Here is a 19,879-nt window from a genome sequence, read left to right on the forward strand (position 1 = left end):
TACAACAGCCGGTGTTCGCCAATGGTCACCCACTTGACTACTAATCTGCCGGTTAGTGGCTTGTCTATGGGGGAGCAGACGGGACCCCGAATTTTCCACTACCTATGGTCGTATGTGCTTGGTCGTGCGGAAATTTACTCTATCAGACACAGCATTTCTTGCGGCCCAGAATCCCAGAGATGCTTTTTCCCCCCCCTTTCTGAATGGATCTCTCGGGGGTTTATGGCCTGTGGACTGCTTCTTCCAAGCTACTCGATAGTGATTAGGCTGAAAACCCACCAGAATCCAACACTATGTCATCACATCTGACCAGATCGTGCTCCAGTACGCCAACTGCTCCTTTCTCCAATCATCCGTCTCGATCCAGCTGGCACCAGCCCTGAAGACAATATTCTGCGGCTTGGAGGCATCATATTTGGGCCAGACCGGCTTCCCCTCGAGACCGTGGTTATTCGGATTCTGGTCGTGGATAAACGATACCCACGACCGGGACACGTAGTTGGCCAACTCGGAAAGAATCGGATACGGCCCAATCCAGTTGACGTTCTTATCCGGGTTATCGAAGACGTGGACAATCTCACTGTAGTGCGTGACAAACACCGGCGCGGTAGTAGTGACGTCGACCTCCTTCATGTCCCACGGCGCCTGGTCGAAGCGGTACGTGTAGATCGGGTGCTTGCTGCGCTGGCTATGGCTCGCGGCATAGGCACGACGGCCGGCGTGGATGTTCAGGTCGCCAGTGATTGCAGCGCCGCGCTTGTACTGGACGCCTTGGTCTGCAAATCGCTCGGGGCCGGTGCCAAAGGGGCAGCCCTGGATCGGGTCGTCGGGGTAGAGACGGAGAACGTTGGAGACAATCTCGTCACCAAGGCCATTCGCAAGATGAGCGACGAGAGACGCAATGTCGCTATCGTTATTCAGGGTTCCCCTAGGCGTGAAGAATTCGGCTGTGCCCTCGTCCGTGTTGGATCCCATGATGAGGGCGACATCCGCAATCTGGCCTTTTGCGATGGAGACGGATGGAGGCTGGGTGACAAACTTACCGTCAATGTAAGGCTTGAACTGGAAGCCGTTGATGGCGCTGAAGAACTTTGGGTAAGGAACGGTGCGGAGGCAAGCCAGGGAGTCTGTGGCGGTGTTGCAGCCGACAGTTGTCGTGATGTTGTCGTACCATCCTTGGTATGTCAGATTCAGCGTCTCGACGGTGTTCACTTTCACGAAGCGTCAGCGATTCATCGATATCATCCTCCTTGCGTTCTAGACGCAAGACAAGAACTCACTCGTAGCACCCAGCAAGCTCGAGCTCTCCAGGATGGCACTCCTGAACAGGCCGTTATTCTTCCCCCCAAACGCCACCAGATGGTATCCAGCCGAGGAACCACCTGCGCTCTCGCCCGCAATGGTGACCTTGGTGGGATCGCCGCCGAACGCGCGGATGTTCTCAGACACCCATTCCATCGCCAGCCGCTGGTCGAAGAGGGCAATATTGCCCACGCCCGCCGCGGCGACCTCTTTGGAGGCCAGCAAGCCAAACGCTCCTGTGCGGTAGTTTGGCACAACAGCGATGATGGGTTTCTTCATCTCCATCGAGTTGCGCACCATAAAGGACGTGTTGTAGCGCGGGTCGGCCGATCCGCCGGCTTTGAAGCCGCCGCCGTAGATCCAGAAGAAGACTGGAAGGTTGTCTCCGGGCTTGACATTGGCAGGTCTCACAATGTCAAGGGTCAGGCAGTTCTCGCTCATGGTTAAGCCGTCGGCGAAGCCCTGGGCAAAGGGCTTGTCGAAGCCGGGGCACGAGTCCGATCGGACGGTGGCGTTCCGAGTGCCGGTCCAAGACTGGTTGTAAGGCACGGGATAGCGGAGGCGCAGGTCTCCTAGCGGAGGTACTGCAAATGGGATGCCGTAAAAGGCTTCTTGGTTGAAGGAGTTGAGACTGAGGCCAGTATAGGTTCCGTTCACGGTGTGAGCCGAGGGTGCGGTCTGGGGATGGACGGCAGAGGCACTGGCGGGAGACACGCTGCCCAGGCAAAGGAGGGCCAAAGAGCACACACCCATCAACTGGTGGCCAAACATCTCGTCCTGTTACAAAAGGGCTTTGTCAAAGCATTCCCATCACCGGCCTCAGGTGGCCATTTGCAGTCGTAACCCACAGAACAACGACGGCTCTTATATAGTCACGATGCTTGCTTTAGACAGACACCTCCTTCCCGGGGAGTTATGTACACAAGCTATACACCCGTGGCTATAATATCCGGATGTTCAGTTCAGAACCGTCAGCTTGAAATTCAGGAACATGGCAATTGAGAGCCCAGCCAAAACTCTCCCCGGACTGCCCCCGGATCTTCCCCCGGGAGGCGTCCCCCCGCCACGTTTACCCCACGATTGTCAGCTCAGATTCACGATGCGACTGGAACTCCCCGGACTCTCCCCCGGAAGCGTCCCGACGTCTCTGCACTGTAGTCTACACCTTTTAAGCTAGATGCAGGGTCTGGGCAAGTGAGCCCTGGCCAGTTTTGCCGGAAGAGCTCTCCGAGACTTGGTGGATAGTCCATGCCCTATGGTCTGGTAGGTAGTGAGGTTTTGGAGCTGAGGGCCTAGATGGTGGGTTTTCTAATAGGAATAACTACCATCATCATGGGGTCAACCCACGTGGCAGCGGCCCTCGGGGGTTTCGGCCGTGTCTGCAAATGTCGTTTTAAGACGGCTTATCTATATGCTCCAGTTTCCACGCCACATTTCAATATTCTAGAAGCATATCATCTTCTAGCACTCTCAGGGCTGCTGGCATAATCGGGAACGCCTTCGACCCTTTGCTCGACCCCAGCTGAATCGGACATCAAGTGCCAAGAGAACTGATCGCTGTGCGCCTTGCATCGTGAATGCCTTGACCGTTGCTGGACGCGGGACAGGCCTTGTAAGCGCTGTGTGGTGGCTGTCCTGTACCTGCCACGCAGATGTCCCATCTCGTCATTGAGATGCAGATAAAGCTCACTTTAGACAACGAGGTGGCGGCCATACCGCTTCTTGGCCTTTGTTTACGATTGAAACCTGGTGAAGCTTCTAATTAGGTCAATAGCTCAGAACATGAATCCATCATGTTCGACACGTAAAGGAGCATGACTCATAGGTAGTTCCATTATGCCAGAGGAAACCCCGAGCAGCTCCCCCGCCGCTCCGGTATCTAATCGCTTATCTAATCTAGGAACCGCCGATTGCGCTCGACATGGAGGGGAGGGAATAGAAACAAAAATCCTCCGAAGAGTCACATTCCCGACCACTTCGTTCTCCTTGTCAGTCAAATATCTCGAGCTGCTTTGGAAGAAACCCAAGCAGCCACGACCCCGTCGCCGTCATGCCCTCCAGATCAGACATCACCTAGTAAGAAACTTCCCACAGGCCCTGAATATCCTTGGATGAGACATTGCTGACTCGTGCTCGTGATTGTGGTAGCTTCGGTGCAGGTCCAGCTTTGCTACCTACCGACGTCCTTGAGGAAGCTGCCGCGGCGCTGCTCAACTACAATGACACTGGCCTGGGCGGTATGGAGCTCCCAGAGGTCGTCCATCATCTCCAGGACGCATCTCGAAGTGACCTTTTGTCGCCTGTCTCGGACGACTGATGCTGACGTCTGGCCTCTCCGTACCTTGTATAGTTGCCGAACATTCGCATCGATCGGCGATTGCGGCTACCATAATCAATGAGGCCAAGGCCGATCTGGCCTCGTACCTGGACATTCCGGACGACTACGAAATCTTGTTCATGCACGGAGGAGGCTCAGGACAATTTGCCGCCATGGCATACAACTTTGTCGGCAACTGGGTCACTCGCAAACACAAGGAAGCGCAGGGGTCTGAAAGTGATGAGAGCGCAGTCCCGAAGCTCAAGTCGGCTGTGGAGAACCTCAAGATGGACTATATCGTCACTGGTGGCTGGTCACAGAAAGCAGCGGCCGAAGCCGAGCGGCTCTTTGGCTCGGAACATGTCAACATCGTGGCTGATGGCCGCAAAGCGAATGGCGGCAAATATGGAACGATCCCGAACGAGGATACCTGGAACCTATCTCGCGATGCTGCCATGGTGTATTACTGCGACAATGAGACGGTCCATGGCGTCGAGTTCCCTGGATTTCCCAAGCGTCTCGAGCCGGGGCCCGACGGACCAATTGTTGTCGCTGATATGAGCTCCAATATCCTTTCGAGGAAGATCCCGATATCGAAGTTCGCAGCCATCTTCTTCGGCGCCCAGAAGAACCTCGGATCGACTGGTATTACTGTCGTCGTCATCCAGAAACGCTTCCTGCAACAGCCTTCTGCAGCCTTGATGAGGCAGCTCGGATTGCCAATTCCGCCTCGCATCCTCGAATTCGAAACTATTGCGAAAAACAATAGTCTTTACAATACCCTAAGCATTTTTGAGTAAGTACATCTTCCTGAGATATAGCTTTTTTATACATTCAAACGGTTCAATTAATTTTTCTATAGTGTATTCATTGCGGGTCGGGTTTTGAAGCGGCTATTACAGCAACATCCCGATAAGGTCCAAGGACAGGAGCTCCTATCCCAAAAGAAGGCTCAACTCATCTATGAGGCCCTCGAGGCCTATCCCGACATTTACCAGATCATCCCCGACAAGGCAGCACGATCACGTATGAACATCTGCTTCAGGATCAAGGGTGGCGATGCCGTCGAGGAAGCATTCTTGAAGGACGCTGCTGCCTTGGGGCTGACTGGGCTGAAGGGTCATCGCGAGCTCAAAGGTATCCGAGCATCCAATTACAACTCGATTTCTCTCGAGGCTGCGGAGAAGCTTGCCGACTTCATCCGCGCTTTCGCATCACCAAGTGGGACGGCGGCGGTAGAGTGAGTATCTCCACTGCCGAGTAGGGGCTTTGGGCATAAGGTTTGCGGTACGAAATGTGGTTGGTTTTGTAGGGCAGCCCAAACGAGTTGTGATTGACGTTCAATGCTGCATATATTCAGTAGTAGGTGATGTATAAATAGAACGTGTTGAAAAGCGAGTCAATTGACTTGCTTGTTTCTCTTCTACTAGACGGTATATAGCTTGTACTTATGCCTGTAGCCAGATTGACCCCCTTGCCACCTATGTATCGATACGTTCTATGTTGGTGGCCCTATTTCAACAAGAACTCCTGATTCATGTACCTATTTTCGGTCATTTCTCGAGGTTCCCAGAAGCTACCAAGCGTATATGCTTCTAGAGCCTAGGAAGTGGAAGCCGCACCTACAAGGTCGACCATCAAACTCGAAACCATCTGGATGGAGCTACTTAACCTAATCGAACGGCCTCAGGTGATGCCCTCAAAAACTTGATTTATTCATCTTACAACATGAAAACCCAATGCTCCGATGGCTTACATTAAGGAGCCTTGGCTACAAGCCATGTTCTTCATGCCCAATCGAAACAACCTGATCGACCACGCCGTTAAGCCTCTGACCATCGTTGCATTATACCTCACGAAGCCAAATAGAAAGGTCGGGCATGCCACTATTGGCAGACTGAACATAATGAGCTATCAAATGGCAACCGCACAGTACGATGAACAGACTTTTTGCAAATCATAACCACTGGAGTCTACGGACAAGACAGTTCACGAAAGCGTTGCAGACGAGCTACGATCATCATTCTGAGCAGGCAAGGCGTCATTCCAACGGCCAAGGCACGGCTGAGGATATTCTGAGCTATCATATACGATTCCTCCAGGATGAAAGGATGGGCAAGTGGGAAATCTTGCCAAGTTTTTTTTTGGAAGCCATTTTGTGATATTGAACAGCCCAACTCGAATTGCAGTTCTCGTATTTTGGTGCTTAGAAAGTCGCACAGCATACCTTAGCGAAGGAGTGTCGAGGCTCAGACTCGGAGCGTGCGGCTGAATTTGCTCGCAGCTGACAGCTGTGAGGCTGCTAGTGAATAATAAGCCAGCTAAATTTGGCTCGCTGTAATAATAAGAGCTTGCTTACTGAATTGGACGATGGAAAAAAAAGATTTTGTTCTCTAGCACGGATGTCATCTCAGCCGTTCCATTAGCTCGAGAATGTCCGTCAACGGAGAATCCATGGTGATTTCGAGAGAATCACAGTGAGCCTCGCGCACCTCTAGAGCTACTTGTGCAGTTAACTGATAGCACAGCGTCTTGCTATTTGGGGCTCATCTCGAGAATACGAAAAAGAGGCTGCATATGATGCTGGAATACCGCGTGGAACGGGGCGGGACGCCGGGATGTCGGGACTCCGGGACTAGAAAATGACATCCTGACGACATCCGCACCGCCTCCCCCCGAACGAAAACAACACGTTCCGCCTGGTAAAGGTGAGCTTTGGAAGCGTCGGGAAAAATGACGTTTCTGGGGTAAGCGAACGTTGTGGCGTCCAAAGCCACAGCTAGCTCTAGCTCGAGGATGAAAGGATGCCGAGACGAGTCGGAGATGGAGTCAGCCCGGCCTCAGCTTATAGCACGGAAAGGACTAAGTTGGCAAAATAACACCAGAAAAGAAAACTTTCGACGTCTGGGAGGGTATGGTGATGGGTTACACAATTATGACAATGGGCAAAAAGTCAATATATTTATAGTATTTACTTTGAATAATAGGGATTCTCGTGAAGAAGTGATCTATATAAGCAGCTCTTCAGCTCGCTCTTCAACTTGTCTTTTTAAAAACACTCACAACAAGGACGATCAATACAGCAGGAAGTTTGCATACAAAAACTCTCTCCCAAGTCACATTTTTTCAACTTGAGATCCGTATAACAACCTCAATCTTCGCCAAAATGCGCTTCTCCCTGGCCTCTCTCTCCCTCCTTGCCCTAACGGCCTCTGCCGCTCCCAACCCTCCTCACAACCCCCCTCACAACCCCGGCACCGTTCAAGTCCAGTTTGCCAATGATCAGACTGGAGCAAACGGCAATGCCCGAATCCCTCTTGACGGCCGCCCCGTGAACCTCGGACAGGCTTACGGACACACCAACCTGGAGAGGCACGGCACCCTCTTCGTCACCAGCCTCTTCTTCACCGCCGATTTCCAGAACGTGGAGTGCATCGTCCTAAAAGACTTCAAGATCAAGGTTGCCGACATCTCCAACCCTACCCGGGACTTCCAGACCTTTTCCAAGAAGCCCGTTGACTGGCAGAACGGCTTCACGATCAGCTGCAAGAAGCATTCTTAGACTTCTTCAAAGCTGGGTGACTGATCAGAGAATATGGGAAGTTGTAAGGGGGGTGCGGGAGAGATTTAGGAGGCATCGGCTCGGTTGACTTTGAATCTTCATATGTCAGAGAGGAAATGCGATTGGCCTAGCACAAATGGCCATGAAGCCAATGTTTTAATACGTCTTGGTAGAACATGATCATGTGCCAGCAATATACAGACATTCCTTTGATTCTTCCAAGATCGTGAAGTTTCGTTTCCGGTTCCCGATTAGCGAATTGTGTAAGCGGCTTGTACTCCTGAGTCTGGCCGTATTCTGTATGCTGAGTACCCCTAGATTTAAATAGTTAGGCGGGTTGTAAGACCGCATTAACGTGAATCTGGTACTTCTTGTTAGTCATATGCACTCATTCACATACAACACCGCTGGCGATTGATACTATGATATCAATGTTTAAGCAACGTAGCATTGCACTTCGCAGAGCCAGTTCAAGGTACTAATTAGACACAGTTTGCTGCACGCCGCCTTGCCCTCCCCATCCTTCCACAGCAACAACCTGATAATTCATAGTACCCAAATTCATGCCCAGCGATTTCCAGGCGTTGAAGTGATTCGCAACAGTAACCGTGCCACTAGATCTCTTGGAGTTCCGGATCGAGATGTACTGGTTGAACGTCGCCGTGCCGACGATGGAAGGCTCGTTGACGCGCGTGTTCTCCCAGATGGTGTAGCTCGAGCCGTCACTGGTGACGCTGCCTTTGACCGTGCCGCCAGAGGAAAAGCCATAGTTGTCTTCCACGACGTAATACTCGACGAGGGGGTTGGTGCTCCAGCCGTAGACAGAGAGCAGGCCAACGCCGCTGCCGACACCAAAGTTGCCACTGAACGTGATGGGGCTATAGCATTGACAGTATCAGTATAATGATGGAATGAAGGAGCATGAGGGAGGTCTTTACGCAGATCCACCAGGGTTCCAGCCCACGCCCACGACAAAGTCATTCGGGTAGGACCAGTTGACTGCGAAGCCCGTGTTGGAGTGCGTGTAAACAACGTCTCCGCCGGTGGTGTAGTCCTGGTTGTAGTTTATGGCGGCACGGCGGACAGCATTGTGTCCTCCCAGAACAAAGTTGTTGGGTCCACGCTCAGTTACGTTTACGTTGAGAGATTCATCCAAGGGAGCGGCCAAGGAGCTGGCGATGCCAACCAAGGCAACCACGAGAGAGGAGATGCTAACCATCATGAAGGACTTTCAAGTGTAAGGATGATGAGATTGTATCTGATTAAAGCCTGACTTTTGGAATAAGTAGCTTGAGTTTATATACACGTCGCACCAACAGATTGGTTTTGAGACAATCAACACAATTGAGTGACGTTGAAACGAAGCTCGGAGCATCCTTTTCTTGGAGTTTTGCCTAAAACACGGCAGACGCATGGTCTTCGGCACGCAAGTGCCGAGCATGATTAACGCCCAGCCATTTACGACGACCATTCTCGAGATATTTGGAAGCGATGCATCCCCGCTAATACTGTTCCATCGTCGTCAAGCGGATCTGGGGTGCAGCCGGCTAAGTATACGATTTAGCCTGCTGATTGTGCTGTCTATTTTCGGAGCTGCGGAACGACATGTCCAGAGGCGCTCGTATGAGAGGCCTTGAATTAAAGACGGTTTCAATATCATGGGATCGCAATTAGGCATATGATCAAGGTTATGCGCCCAGCCTGCGGGGTCTGGTCTCGCTATTCGGGGGAAATGGCCTTTTACTCAATGCTGTATGCAGCCATGACATACAGAGAGAATTATTGGTTTACTCAAGTAGATGGAGCATGAAGGGATGAATGCCATGTGAAATCAAGCCATCCTTATTCAAAAAGCACTTCGCCTTTCTGTAATCCTGGCATTCATCTATCTACGCTGATTGTATCTGTTGTCATCCCCATCAACGATTCCGACAGGGCACAGTCGTATGAGTACGAATAATCAAGATTAATTGTGATATAACGGCAGCCTCGGGTTGAAGAACGAATTGCCTGTGTCCTTTGCCATTGCATATTTGGCTTGTAGAAGTTCTTATGAGCCAATCTACCTCGTGTAAGCTTATCATATTTTCTTGCCCCTCAACCCCCGACTCTGCTCCGCCGAGGAAGTTCGTTGAAAATACCAACTTCATGATTCCTGAGGCACTCAGTTGAGTTCGACCGTATGACGCATCCTAGCACAAGACTATATTGCCGGAATACAGAGGCATTAGCCGGATAGCATAAGCATACTGAGATTGTACATTGTATCCAGATACGATATTTCTTAGTCTTTTAGTTAGGCCTGATATCCAACAGCGACTCCTCCCCTCTCGGCAGTACTGCCCTATCAACTCTTCAACTCTACTTTCTCGACGGATAAATGCTCTCAACTTCATACAGGTCTGATACTGTTCATCTTTGCCAGGCCATGCTATGCCCCCTAAAGATCTCGTAGGAGATCGGGCTTGAAAATGATGATTCTCCATGCCCCTCAAAGTCGGGATGCAGATTCCCCACTGCCTGCAATCTCACATGCCTAACTAACGTTTTTCATAGCAATCTCTCAAGATTGAAAAGAAACAAAGGGTTGAAAATACCTTCAAGGATCTCGACTCGATTGTATGTGCATGCTACTTGAGACGCAGAGAAATGCAATAGTCCCTGCTCAAGATGGAATACGCCAATCAGAAGGACCGAGTCTCGATCACTCTCGGCCACTGATCAAGTAAGCGATTGGAGATGTAAATAACATCGTGGCAATATGTAATGGAAGTAGTCATTCTGGACTTGGGCATCCGTCGATATATACAAGTATCGACATTGTTGCAATGACAACGGCGTTGACGACGTCAGTCAAAAAGTGAATCATGCTGTTCATCTACGAACCCTTCTGATCCCCTAGCATCACTCCAGACTGTCCATCGCAATCACATTCTCCCCTCCAAAGCAACACTCCTATCCATCTCCATCCGTCACCCTCCCAGCACTACCCTAGAACCCCCCNCAAAAGAAGCATCACCATCTCCACCCCCCAGAACCACCACCTCACCGAAAATACCTAGCCCAAAAGCACAGTGGACCCTTGAACTCCCCAAACCCCGGCCACACACGTGGCCTCACCCATTCCTCTCATTTGATCCCCCTCCCCCCCTTCCATCCACTTCCCCGGAAAAGATAACACGATCGGATCGCCCATTCATCCCTCGTGTGTCCGATTTGCAACGTGCGCCAAGAGCTATTATAGGAAGCTTCTTCCAGATCCAAAGGTGGCGATGCTAAAAATCGACGATAAGGAGCGCTTTGCATTTAAAGTTATCCATCAGAAATCGTGGGGTGGCAATGTTACCTTGGTCATCTCGGTAGCTGTGGAGCTGAATCTCGCAATCGCAGAAGCGGCCCGTTGTCATAGTTAGTCCCTACGAATGCTTTTTCGCACAGAGGAAGGACAAGGGACATGGAAGATACAGGGAAAACGTTCTGATAATCAAGTGCGTAACAGCCAGTATGAACCCGTGGTATCTGAATTATTGTAATCGGTTATACCCTAACCTTAGGTCGTCCAAGCATAGCGACAATACATTGCAATCAAGCATAACATCATGACAACGAAAAGAAAACTCCCCCGTAACCCGTGAAATCATCGCGCTAAATCATGTGGAGTTGTAGTCGGTCTCCGGTGGATTCACGCACTTCATACATGCCGATATGGCCGTCCAAGTCACCGACATTCAAGAATTTTCCGTCGGCAGAGAAAGAGAGCTCCGAAACGCGGGAGAGGTCGTCAAACTGTTCAAAGCCCGGTCGAGGAGTGTAGTCGATGGCCAAGGCCTCTGGGTCGGGCCAGCTCCAGACTTCCTTGCCCGTCATGACATCCAGAATGACGATGCTGCCGCGGGCACCAATGTCGGTTCCAGTCGCGTGGCAATAGGCCACAAACCGGCAATCGGGCGACAGGCATGACGTCGTGTTGGGAATGCCAAACGTTCGGGTCGAGTTGGCCGCAAGGTCCCACACCAGAACATACCGGTACGGGACCGTGACGGGAGCGAGGTTGTAGCCAGATCCGCCATTGGTAGCGGGCACAGCGCGGAAGGTCGCAGGTATCCAGATGGACACTACGGCGCTTCCGTAAGTCACCATCTCGCATGGGATGGCCGTGTCCAGCTCCTTGTGTTGCCAAGGCCTGGCCACACGGTAAGGCTTGTTCGAGCCGCCCTCGGTGGTATCCCACGCGACGAGAAGAGTCTCCTTCTCGGGCGGCGGGTGGCCTTGACGTGGAGGACGTGGTCCAGCTGCAAGGGCTAGTAGAGGGCTCGTCTTGGAGAGGGCTAGCTCTGGATACTGGGGCACAAACGGCAGATCGACCCTGTTGAGGTCAATGGTGCGCGACTTGACGAAAGGCTTCTTCTCAGGCGTCGCCCTGTAGACGTCAATCAGCCCCTTCTCGCCGGCATAAATGGCCAGGGAGCTGAGGGCGCCGTCATAAGACTCGATCTGGGCCGAGGTCCACCGATCAGCATCGTCAATCGTCTGCAGGCACTTCTTCTTGGCCCAGTTCCAGATCTCAATGTATCTGCCAAACCGAGTGGCAATGGCGATGAGATTTGTCGGCTCCGAGAGAATGGCGTGGCTGCGAATGAGATACTCGCGGGAGCGGGACTGCGCGGCGGTGTAGGAGGAGAACTTGATGACTTGCTGAACGGTCCCTCCCGCCGCGGACCAGACCTTGATGATGTTGTTTCCATGCTTGGTCGCCATGGTGGCAAGGCTCGATGACATGTCAATGTAGTGGACAGGGCCATTCTTCTTGTCGTCCGATTGGAGAAGCTTCCAGAAGACGACCTCGGCGGGGCGGGATGATTTGCGCGGCGGAGGGAGCATTTCAGAGGGATCCGGAGGCTTGTAGAAATTGGCAGGGACCCTGCTGCGGCGAGGGGGCGGTGAGAAGCTGACGGTGGTGGCATCAGGCGTGGATGTGGTCGCGGAGACCTGGGAGGAGCGATGAGTGCTGATGGATGATCGGTCCGAGGAGTCGCGGGAGGGTACGCGGTGAGTGGTGGACTTGGGAGTGGGAAGAGGCGGTAGGGGCTTGGACGGAGCGGGATAGAGGCTGTAGCCAGGCTGGTAATAGTTGGATGAGGCGTTGGATAATTTGCGCTGCGAATTCACCGACTCGCGTCGAATGCTCTGGGCCTGATCTCTGGACGGCGGCCGCCGGGGGAGGGATCCTCTCGAGTCTCTCTGCATGGGCATGTGATATTCGTCGACTACATCATCGCTCTCCTCCAGCCATTGGGCGACAGCATGGCCCTTGGACGGCGGAGGCACCGCGAAGTCGCGTGTCGACGCATGGTAGCGAGGTTCTGTGTTCATGTTGTTTGCGATTCCTTGAACGGCTGTCTCTGGTTCAAAGGATGCTGGGGCATTGTGCCGCGGAGAGATGGGTGTATCATCAGTGTCAATGCGACGCAGGGTGTCTCTGTTTATAAGGAAAAAAGCGAAACCTGAGTTAGCCTCATGCATCCCTCCGGTTCGAACAGGCACTGTAGGCTACGGCCTCTGGTTCGCCCAGAACGGTCGAGCCCCCGGGTTCGACCCCAAACCTAACGAAAGGGGGGGGGGGGTTGAAGCAGACTCACGCTATCCGATCCAGATCTGTAGCAAATGGCGGAGACTCCATGATGGCTGGGGGATTGCTTCAGCCAGCGGGAACCTGATAATAGCGGATAAAACAGACGGAGGTGGTGTAGAGGATAGACAGTGTGGCCGTTTCCCCGCGGGGTCAGAAATCAGGAGATATACGAAGATGTACGGAGGAGCATGTGAGAAGTGATTCGACGAGCTGGGCGACAGGGAGTCGGGAGAAAGGCCTTGTCGCTTGTCGAGTTGGATGGAAGGGGGAGGATGGAGGAGCTGAGAGGAGGAGAAGCGACGGTGGGTGATGGACGACAAGGGTAGGCTCCCAAGCGCGCAAACAGGGACAGGCAACTGGGCCACAGGTCGCCTCTTGGTGTTCTCGAAGGCAAGCCGTCTGCGTCCCAAGGAGGTTTTCCAAGTTGAAAAGAAAATAAGAAGAGAGCTTCCCGGGTCGGTGGCTAGGCCAGCTGGGGACTGGGGGATCCGATAGCTTGGGGGAAAAAAAAACCGGACCAGAAGGGCATCCTCCGCCTGAGGGCGTTGGTAGCGTCGTGTGCGAGCACTTGGGACACACGATGCCCTCGTACTTGGATAGAAACGGAGGCACGATGGAGACGCTACGGGATCCATGTCCAATTTGTAGGAGCACTAGCATTGTCGTGCTTCGTGAATACCAGCAGAGTACCTCCGTACCTGAAATGTGGCAGCCTGTTGGCGAGCTCGAAAAGGTGGTCTCCCACACTAAAACTCGCGGTCCTGGGGAAGAGATTTTGACCCTCACCCACAGGCCCTTCCGGTCGGGGCCCCAATTTCGCTGGACAAGACGCCACAGCGCCACTGGTTGCGGCCATGGCCCAATTGGCCGGTGGAAGGGTTGCGTAGTTTTCTGATAGGTGCGAGCTGAGCTTTTGCGGGACTATCTCGGGGGCCCCCTGAAGGGTCTTGGACCCGTGGCAGCTTGTTGATCCGGGTCTGTCTGCATATCGCGTGCGACTTTTTACCCGATGAGGGATTCTGAGTCCATGCGGCATGCCTCATTTGTGCGGTGCCAGCCGTCCCAGTGCAGGCTGCGTGCAGCAAGTTGGTTGCCCTGGCATGTACATGTCATGTACTTGCCTCGATGCGAGTGCTCGTCCGGCGTGATGGTGCAAGAGAGGTATGCCAATAGTTGCTGCTACCGCTTCATCCACGGCCAAACTTGTATTATGCGAACCCATGCAGATGCAGAACCCGGTAACTCGTATGCCATGGACGCACCTCATGTTACAACGCGCGGCTGCATGTCTTGTCTGCCACGAACTGCTTGGTGTTTCAGGGTCTGCCTGCACAGTTGCTGGCGTCGGTCCCGGAAGGGCGGGCATGCGTCCGGTGCGAAAAGCGCACGCATGGACATGAAGCATTCTATGCGCAACACAACCAACTTTGACATGCAAAAAGACACTCGCAGAGACGATAAAGGCAGCGCCGAGCGAGCGAGAACGGGAACAGAACAGAGACGCAGGTACAGGGGGCAGCGTGGCTGAACGTGTCTCTCCGCACCCAGCAAGTGAGACATGCGGCTGCGGGGTGCGATTCCGAGAGGGACCAGCCAAGCATCAACGATTCAGCCAGCCAACCAGGATGGCGAATCAGCTGCTTGTCTGGGGTTCCTCTGGCGCCGCTCCCCCAGTCGTCTGGGCGGGCCAACGAGAAGACGAATGGCTGGATACGGCGTTCCAAGTGGCGATGCAGTTGTGCGAGGCCATGAGAGCAGAGGCCAGTAGCAGGTCCTCGTCATCGTGTCAGACGGCGGATTCGCGACGGCGTCGCGGTGGATGTTGCGGACAGCCAGCAACGGAGGGACAGGGCGAGGATCGCGATTTGCCGACGATGGCTCTGCTGCTTCATTTCGTCACGGCGGCGATGTGACGATCCGCCCGTCGTTCATCTTCCCTCGCCGTCCTTCGCGCCCTGCGTTTAGCCATCATCGTCATCACGAGCAGGACGACGGACGAGATTACCTGGCAGCTGCTAGCACCCGTGCGTACTAGCTCACCCACAACCGTGGGCGGACAGGACGACAGCCGAACGACGGCCATGGGGAACAGAGAGACGATCCCTGCTTGTCCATTGTTGATGCCTGGTCAAGTGGCCTTGCGTGTGCTTTTCCGAACATAGCCGACAGTCAGCCCTGCGGTGAGAGAGTGCAGAATCTCGGTATCGTGACTCCAATTTCGCTGGGGAGCGGCCCTGAGTCAGGTCAGGCCACCTGGCCGGGGGGAGGTACCAGTTCCGCAAAGCTGGGGACGCCAGAGTATGGGGAACCAGGTATCCTGTACGAGGCTGCGGTGGACGAGGTACTGTACAACCATGCTTGATGTATGGAATTAAGCGATTGATTCTGCTAGGCGTCACGGAGTGGAGACGAACAGCAATATATTACAAAATAGGTAGGCGGGATTCCTCGGTTCAACAGAACGGAGGAAGAGAGTGAAATGGGATATCCATTTGGACGAACAATTGCCCTTCATTTCTCTCCAGGCCGCACTATTACGTATCTGCCGCGTTTGGGGGCTGTCGGCACCGGAACGAGGCGCTCTAGCGGGAGCGAATTCACATGCTTTACTCAACTTGATCGCTATACGCGCAGCTATGCAGCAAACCGGGACTAGTCCCCCAAGCTCAACCTTGAAGTCAGGCCATCGCCATCCAAATGCAACGGAATCCGACCTGAATCCATGCAAGGCTCCTCGCCTCTCGCCTGCAAACCCCCTGCACCGGTCGCAGCTCCCCCGCCAGTCCATCCTTGGCAGCTCGATGCTGCAGAAACTAGAGCTGCAAGAGCGGATTACTAGCACTAGCTGCTGATTCGAGGTTGTAGCAGGAATGGAGCTGCGTCTCCAAGGTGTCTTCGCCTACGGGGACGCTTCGATTCGGTCGTGTATGGTGGGCGACCTGGCACTGGATCGGCTCGACCAGGCGACCTGTCAGACGCGATGCTGCATGATGGGAGGCGTAGTGGCTGCTGCTGCTCGCGAGAGGTGGCATCGTTACCTTCGTCACAATCATCACAACCAGCATCACCGCTTACTGCCTGGACTGCTTGAGGATTCGTGTGTTCTGCTACAGGCTCCTCTCTCCTCCAATGATCACATCGCACCACTCGGCGGTTGTGCCTGGGTGCGGTGCTGTAAGACTTGGACACACATCTGACAACGGAAATTGGATCAATATCTTGGGTGACGACGCCCCGCAGCCACCACCAATACCAGGCTCGCAATCGACTGCTGCGACAGTTTGTGTCGAACTTTGGTTCGCGCTGGACTCACCAATGGCAGCCTTGCGCCTCCCTCCTGGTCCGAGTCGAGCGTGTCAAGGCTAGACATTGCAACCGTCTCCGGGCTGTCACTGACGATCAACGAGAGGTGCCATCGGCTCTACCTACTCCAGAATCCTACCAGCTCACCAAGTGGACAGAGGGGAAAAAAAAATAAAGAGTGAGTGGGCCAGCTCTATAGCTGCCTCCCGCTTCATCAACCCCAGGCGCCCCAGACGCTATCGAGTGTCCACCCACCCAATCCGCGGGAGATGACTTGAACTGCGGAGAGAGACGACGGCGTCCACGGGCGAGAGGGAGCAACAGTGCGAGATATGCCGTGTTTCGTGCTTAGTCGGAATGACTATTCAATCATCAACCGCGGACTACGCGACACGGGATAGGGTGGCTCAAAGATTACTGGAGAGCAAACCTTTGATGCGGTCGAACAGTTGGACGCCATCCCCTCAGCCCTGGTGCTTGAGAGCGTCTGCGAAGCATCACGGAGTAATACCATCCTTCTACCCACCCAACCTCCATCCCCTCCTCTCCTGAGCTTCTCCGTTAAGCGATCATCCGGAGGCTCAATTCTCCAGGTGTGCAACCTCAAACAGGTGCGAGTTGGCGCTAAAAAAAATGCTTGAGTCCTGCACTACAACACAACAGTGTGGCCAGCATCAAACAACCAGCTATTCATCTCTCCGTCAGGCGGCGACATGGTGCTTGTCACCGCCGCCGCCGTCCAACAGGCCAAAAGGACGACTCAACGCCCATTGTTTCGTCCGCCCAACTCTGCGGTCAACCCGCCTGACGATGTTGGTGAGATTGAGTACACAGGCCAGTTTCTCCGTGAAGCACCTCCCAGGTCGCCCAGGAGGGATCCCACGTTTTGCTGTCCCATCCCATCCTTCTAGATGCTTAGCCGTGAGATGGCCCAACCCCGAGTTGGAATAGGGACGAGGAAATAGGGGACTGGCTGCAGCAAGTTGCGCTAGAATGCCTGCATCGTCAGCACCAACCGCGGCGACGTCCCTGGCTTTCGACTCGGCCCGCGCTGCAAAGCGCTAGGCCCAGGAGATTGGGATTCGAGATGACAAACTGAGTGCTGTCATATGTGGTAAATGAGCATCTTGCTCTCATCAATTGGGCGAAAATGCTGCCGGCTGTCAGCTTATCATCGTTCACCGCATCTCTGACTTGCACGGGACGCTCGTCAACGGCCTTCGAGTCGTGGTCTTTCGAGCGCTGAAGAAACGGACCGATCGGGGGATACCTGGCTGCGCCTTCAGGAGCTGACTGCCTTGACTGAGGCTGTGGCTTGTGTATGGCGCTTTGTGCATCAAGGTGTCTTGAAAGCAGAGAACCTTTGGTCAGCAGCAGAACGACAGAGGATAAGGGTGCGTGAAGCTGTCCGGAATTGGAGCGGGAGCTGTAAACTGCTAATTTAAGACGACAGCCGCACAGCGACTACAGAGCAAAATGAGCATATCGGGAGAGATGGAGACCGCAGCATACAATCTCACGATGATCTTCGACATATCCCAAGTTCAGGCCAGTTAGCTAGACTTAGAATGATCTACTCGAGCAGAATCTTCAATACAGGCAAATGTCAAGCAGACGGCAGTCGACGCATCATTGCATCTCACGTGCTCATATTGTCGTACTGCACATGCAGCTTCCCCTCACCTTGGACAGCTCAAGCCAGATTCGATCGACTCAGGAGCGATTCTCCAAGAATGAAACAAAAAATGGCCAAGACACTTCCCCGCGCTTGTACACGGCATACGTCGGCAGCCCCTCGCAGAGTTAGTTTCGTCCGCGAGGGGCATCGCCATCTTCAGCTCTTCCACTGACAAGGGCGAGGTGCTCGTATCTATCAGTGCCAGAGCAAGCAGTGGCAATCATGGGAAGTGAAATTGACTACAGCATCTTCCAGCTGGGCGACTTCAGGCTCGTCTCGGGCGAGACCCTTCCAAATGCCTTCATCGCCTACAAGACCTTTGGCGACACCTCCTCTCCCGCCATCATCTACCCTTCCTGGTTCAGCGGCGCCATCTCAGACAACGAATGGCTCATTGGCCAAGGCAAAGCCCTCGACCCGAGGCGATACTTCATCATCGTCCCAGCCCTCTTCGGCAACGGACAGTCCAGCAGCCCGTCCAACACGCCCCGCGAGACTCCCCTCAAGCCCTTCCCCAACATCACCGTCAAGGACGATGTCACCGCGCAGCATCGGCTCGTAACCGAGCACCTAGGCGTCAGGCGCGCGCGAATGGTGCTGGGATGGAGCATGGGCGCCGGCCAGACGTACCAGTGGCTCACGCAGTATCCCGACTTCATGGACCTGGGGGTGCCGTTCTGCGGGAGCGCGCGCACGTCGCTGCACAACCAGGTGTTCCTCGAGGGGGTCAAGAGCGCGCTGCTCGCTGCCAAGGGAGCATCTTCCGCTGGTAGCGCTGCCGGCGAGTCAGCGCGGGAGTACCGGGCTTGGACGGAGGAGGAAAGGGTCGCCGGGCTGAAGGCTTTTGGGCGAGTGTATGCGGGATGGGGGTTCAGCCAGGCCTTCTACAGGGACAAGGTGTATGAGACGGAGCTGGGGTACAAGGGCCTGGAGGACTTTATGGTCAATTTCTGGGAGTCGTGGGCCCTGTCCAAAGGTTTGTTGCCCGATTTGACTGGATTGTGCGTCGCTTGTTAACGAGCCGTCTAGACCCTGAGAATCTACTCACCATGCTTCACACGTGGCAGGCTGCCGATTGCTCTGACCAGGAGCCGTATAATAAGAACCTGGAACTAGCCATGAAGAGCATCAAAGCCAAAACACTAGTTCTGCCAGGGAAAACGGACCTGTATTTTCCTCCTGAAGATTCAGAGTACGAGGTGCAGCATATGGCGGAGGGCGTTGGGAAGTGTATTCCATTCCCGTCCGTCTGGGGCCACTGGTATGTTCCCTGCCGGTCTTCAACAACGTGCTGTGGCTTTCTACCAGTATACAGGACTGACAACGAAGTTTAGGGCCGGTGGACCAGCTGTAAGCAAACAAGATGCCAAGTGGCTGGATGACCAACTGAAGGTTCTCCTGGACGACAAGATGTGGCAGCTAGACGCAACCAAGTTGGAGTAGCTACACTCGTACGCCATGCTAGGTCTAGTCAATCGGGCATTTGCTGGTACATATGCCGCAGAGGAGTGTCTTGACAGAGGAGGGCCGATACGCCTCTGCTTCGATATATGCAGGACCAGCAGTAGTGAAAACATGCTAATGATGCTTGCCTGAGTAGCTGTCATGACTATCGATATCCCGAGCAGCTAGAAAGCCGCTGCCTAGCACTAGAACACTCTGGGAAAAAGAGTATGATTGTCTATACCCGGAAGACGGTCTCTTCTACCGTCCATCTCTTGCATGCAGTTCTTCATCTAGAAAACTCCAGCTGTGGGAACCTGGCGTCTGTAGCCACTATTAGTTCACGATAGTAGAAGCGACGGCGGTGCGGATCACCCATCCCCGTCCTCTCCGTTCCAGCTAATGCACCTAGCCCAACTGAGCATCATTTCTCCAGCCGCTACCTCGATCCCCGGAACAGCTCGACTCCGCAAGCCCCAGGCAGCAATATAAGAAACCAGTCCAAGCGTTGGTCGGATCGTGTAAGTAAAACGAGCCGGCGGCTGTCGGCAAACTAAAGCCAACCTCGTCCTTGACCAGAACCGAGTGCAACTACTTTGCTAGCAGCAACTAGTTTCAAACGATTCAATCATTCTTTCTTAC

General features: G+C 53.8%; 7 protein-coding genes across 7 annotated transcripts; 5 read left to right on the forward strand and 2 right to left on the reverse strand.

Moving 5' to 3' along the window:
* Positions 1-291: 291 nt before the first annotated feature.
* Positions 292-2,073, reverse strand: CCMA1212_008546 (Lipase 4; the record flags this gene model as incomplete). The annotated part of the gene is made up of 2 exons (XM_073705672.1): positions 292-1,211; positions 1,281-2,073. The coding sequence occupies 2 exons, from the start codon at positions 2,071-2,073 to the stop codon at positions 292-294; spliced, it is 1,713 nt and encodes a 570-aa protein (XP_073555983.1).
* Positions 2,074-3,352: 1,279 nt separating this feature from the next.
* CCMA1212_008547 (Phosphoserine aminotransferase) lies at positions 3,353-4,863 on the forward strand (the record flags this gene model as incomplete). The annotated part of the gene is made up of 4 exons (XM_073705673.1): positions 3,353-3,378; positions 3,451-3,539; positions 3,653-4,415; positions 4,482-4,863. 4 exons carry the CDS (start codon positions 3,353-3,355, stop codon positions 4,861-4,863), a joined length of 1,260 nt encoding a protein of 419 aa, XP_073555933.1.
* Positions 4,864-6,785: 1,922 nt separating this feature from the next.
* Positions 6,786-7,181, forward strand: CCMA1212_008548 (uncharacterized protein; the record flags this gene model as incomplete). Its single annotated transcript, XM_073705674.1, has 1 exon — positions 6,786-7,181. One exon carries the CDS (start codon positions 6,786-6,788, stop codon positions 7,179-7,181), a length of 396 nt encoding a protein of 131 aa, XP_073555914.1.
* A 478-nt stretch (positions 7,182-7,659) lies between these two features.
* Positions 7,660-12,866, reverse strand: CCMA1212_008549 (Endo-1,4-beta-xylanase 1; the record flags this gene model as incomplete). The annotated part of the gene is made up of 4 exons (XM_073705675.1): positions 12,821-12,866; positions 10,879-12,660; positions 8,120-8,392; positions 7,660-8,059 (listed from the first exon to the last, which is right to left on the reverse strand). The coding sequence occupies exons 1-4, from the start codon at positions 12,859-12,861 to the stop codon at positions 7,660-7,662; spliced, it is 2,496 nt and encodes an 831-aa protein (XP_073555913.1). The 5' UTR covers positions 12,862-12,866.
* Positions 12,867-13,393: 527 nt separating this feature from the next.
* CCMA1212_008550 (uncharacterized protein) lies at positions 13,394-14,726 on the forward strand (the record flags this gene model as incomplete). Its single annotated transcript, XM_073705676.1, is given in 5 exon segments — positions 13,394-13,401; positions 13,462-13,696; positions 13,712-13,768; positions 13,973-14,319; positions 14,333-14,726. The coding sequence occupies 5 exon segments, from the start codon at positions 13,394-13,396 to the stop codon at positions 14,724-14,726; spliced, it is 1,041 nt and encodes a 346-aa protein (XP_073555746.1).
* A 957-nt stretch (positions 14,727-15,683) lies between these two features.
* Positions 15,684-17,027, forward strand: CCMA1212_008551 (uncharacterized protein; the record flags this gene model as incomplete). Its single annotated transcript, XM_073705677.1, has 2 exons — positions 15,684-15,987; positions 16,780-17,027. 2 exons carry the CDS (start codon positions 15,684-15,686, stop codon positions 17,025-17,027), a joined length of 552 nt encoding a protein of 183 aa, XP_073555771.1.
* Positions 17,028-18,016: 989 nt separating this feature from the next.
* On the forward strand, positions 18,017-19,237 carry CCMA1212_008552 (Homoserine O-acetyltransferase; the record flags this gene model as incomplete). Its single annotated transcript, XM_073705678.1, has 3 exons — positions 18,017-18,770; positions 18,824-19,055; positions 19,129-19,237. 3 exons carry the CDS (start codon positions 18,017-18,019, stop codon positions 19,235-19,237), a joined length of 1,095 nt encoding a protein of 364 aa, XP_073555744.1.
* Positions 19,238-19,879: the final 642 nt, after the last annotated feature.

The sequence above is a fragment of the Trichoderma ghanense genome, assembly GCF_004382785.1.
Source record: "Trichoderma ghanense strain CCMA-1212 chromosome Unknown scaffold_12, whole genome shotgun sequence".
NCBI lineage: Eukaryota > Fungi > Ascomycota > Sordariomycetes > Hypocreales > Hypocreaceae > Trichoderma > Trichoderma ghanense.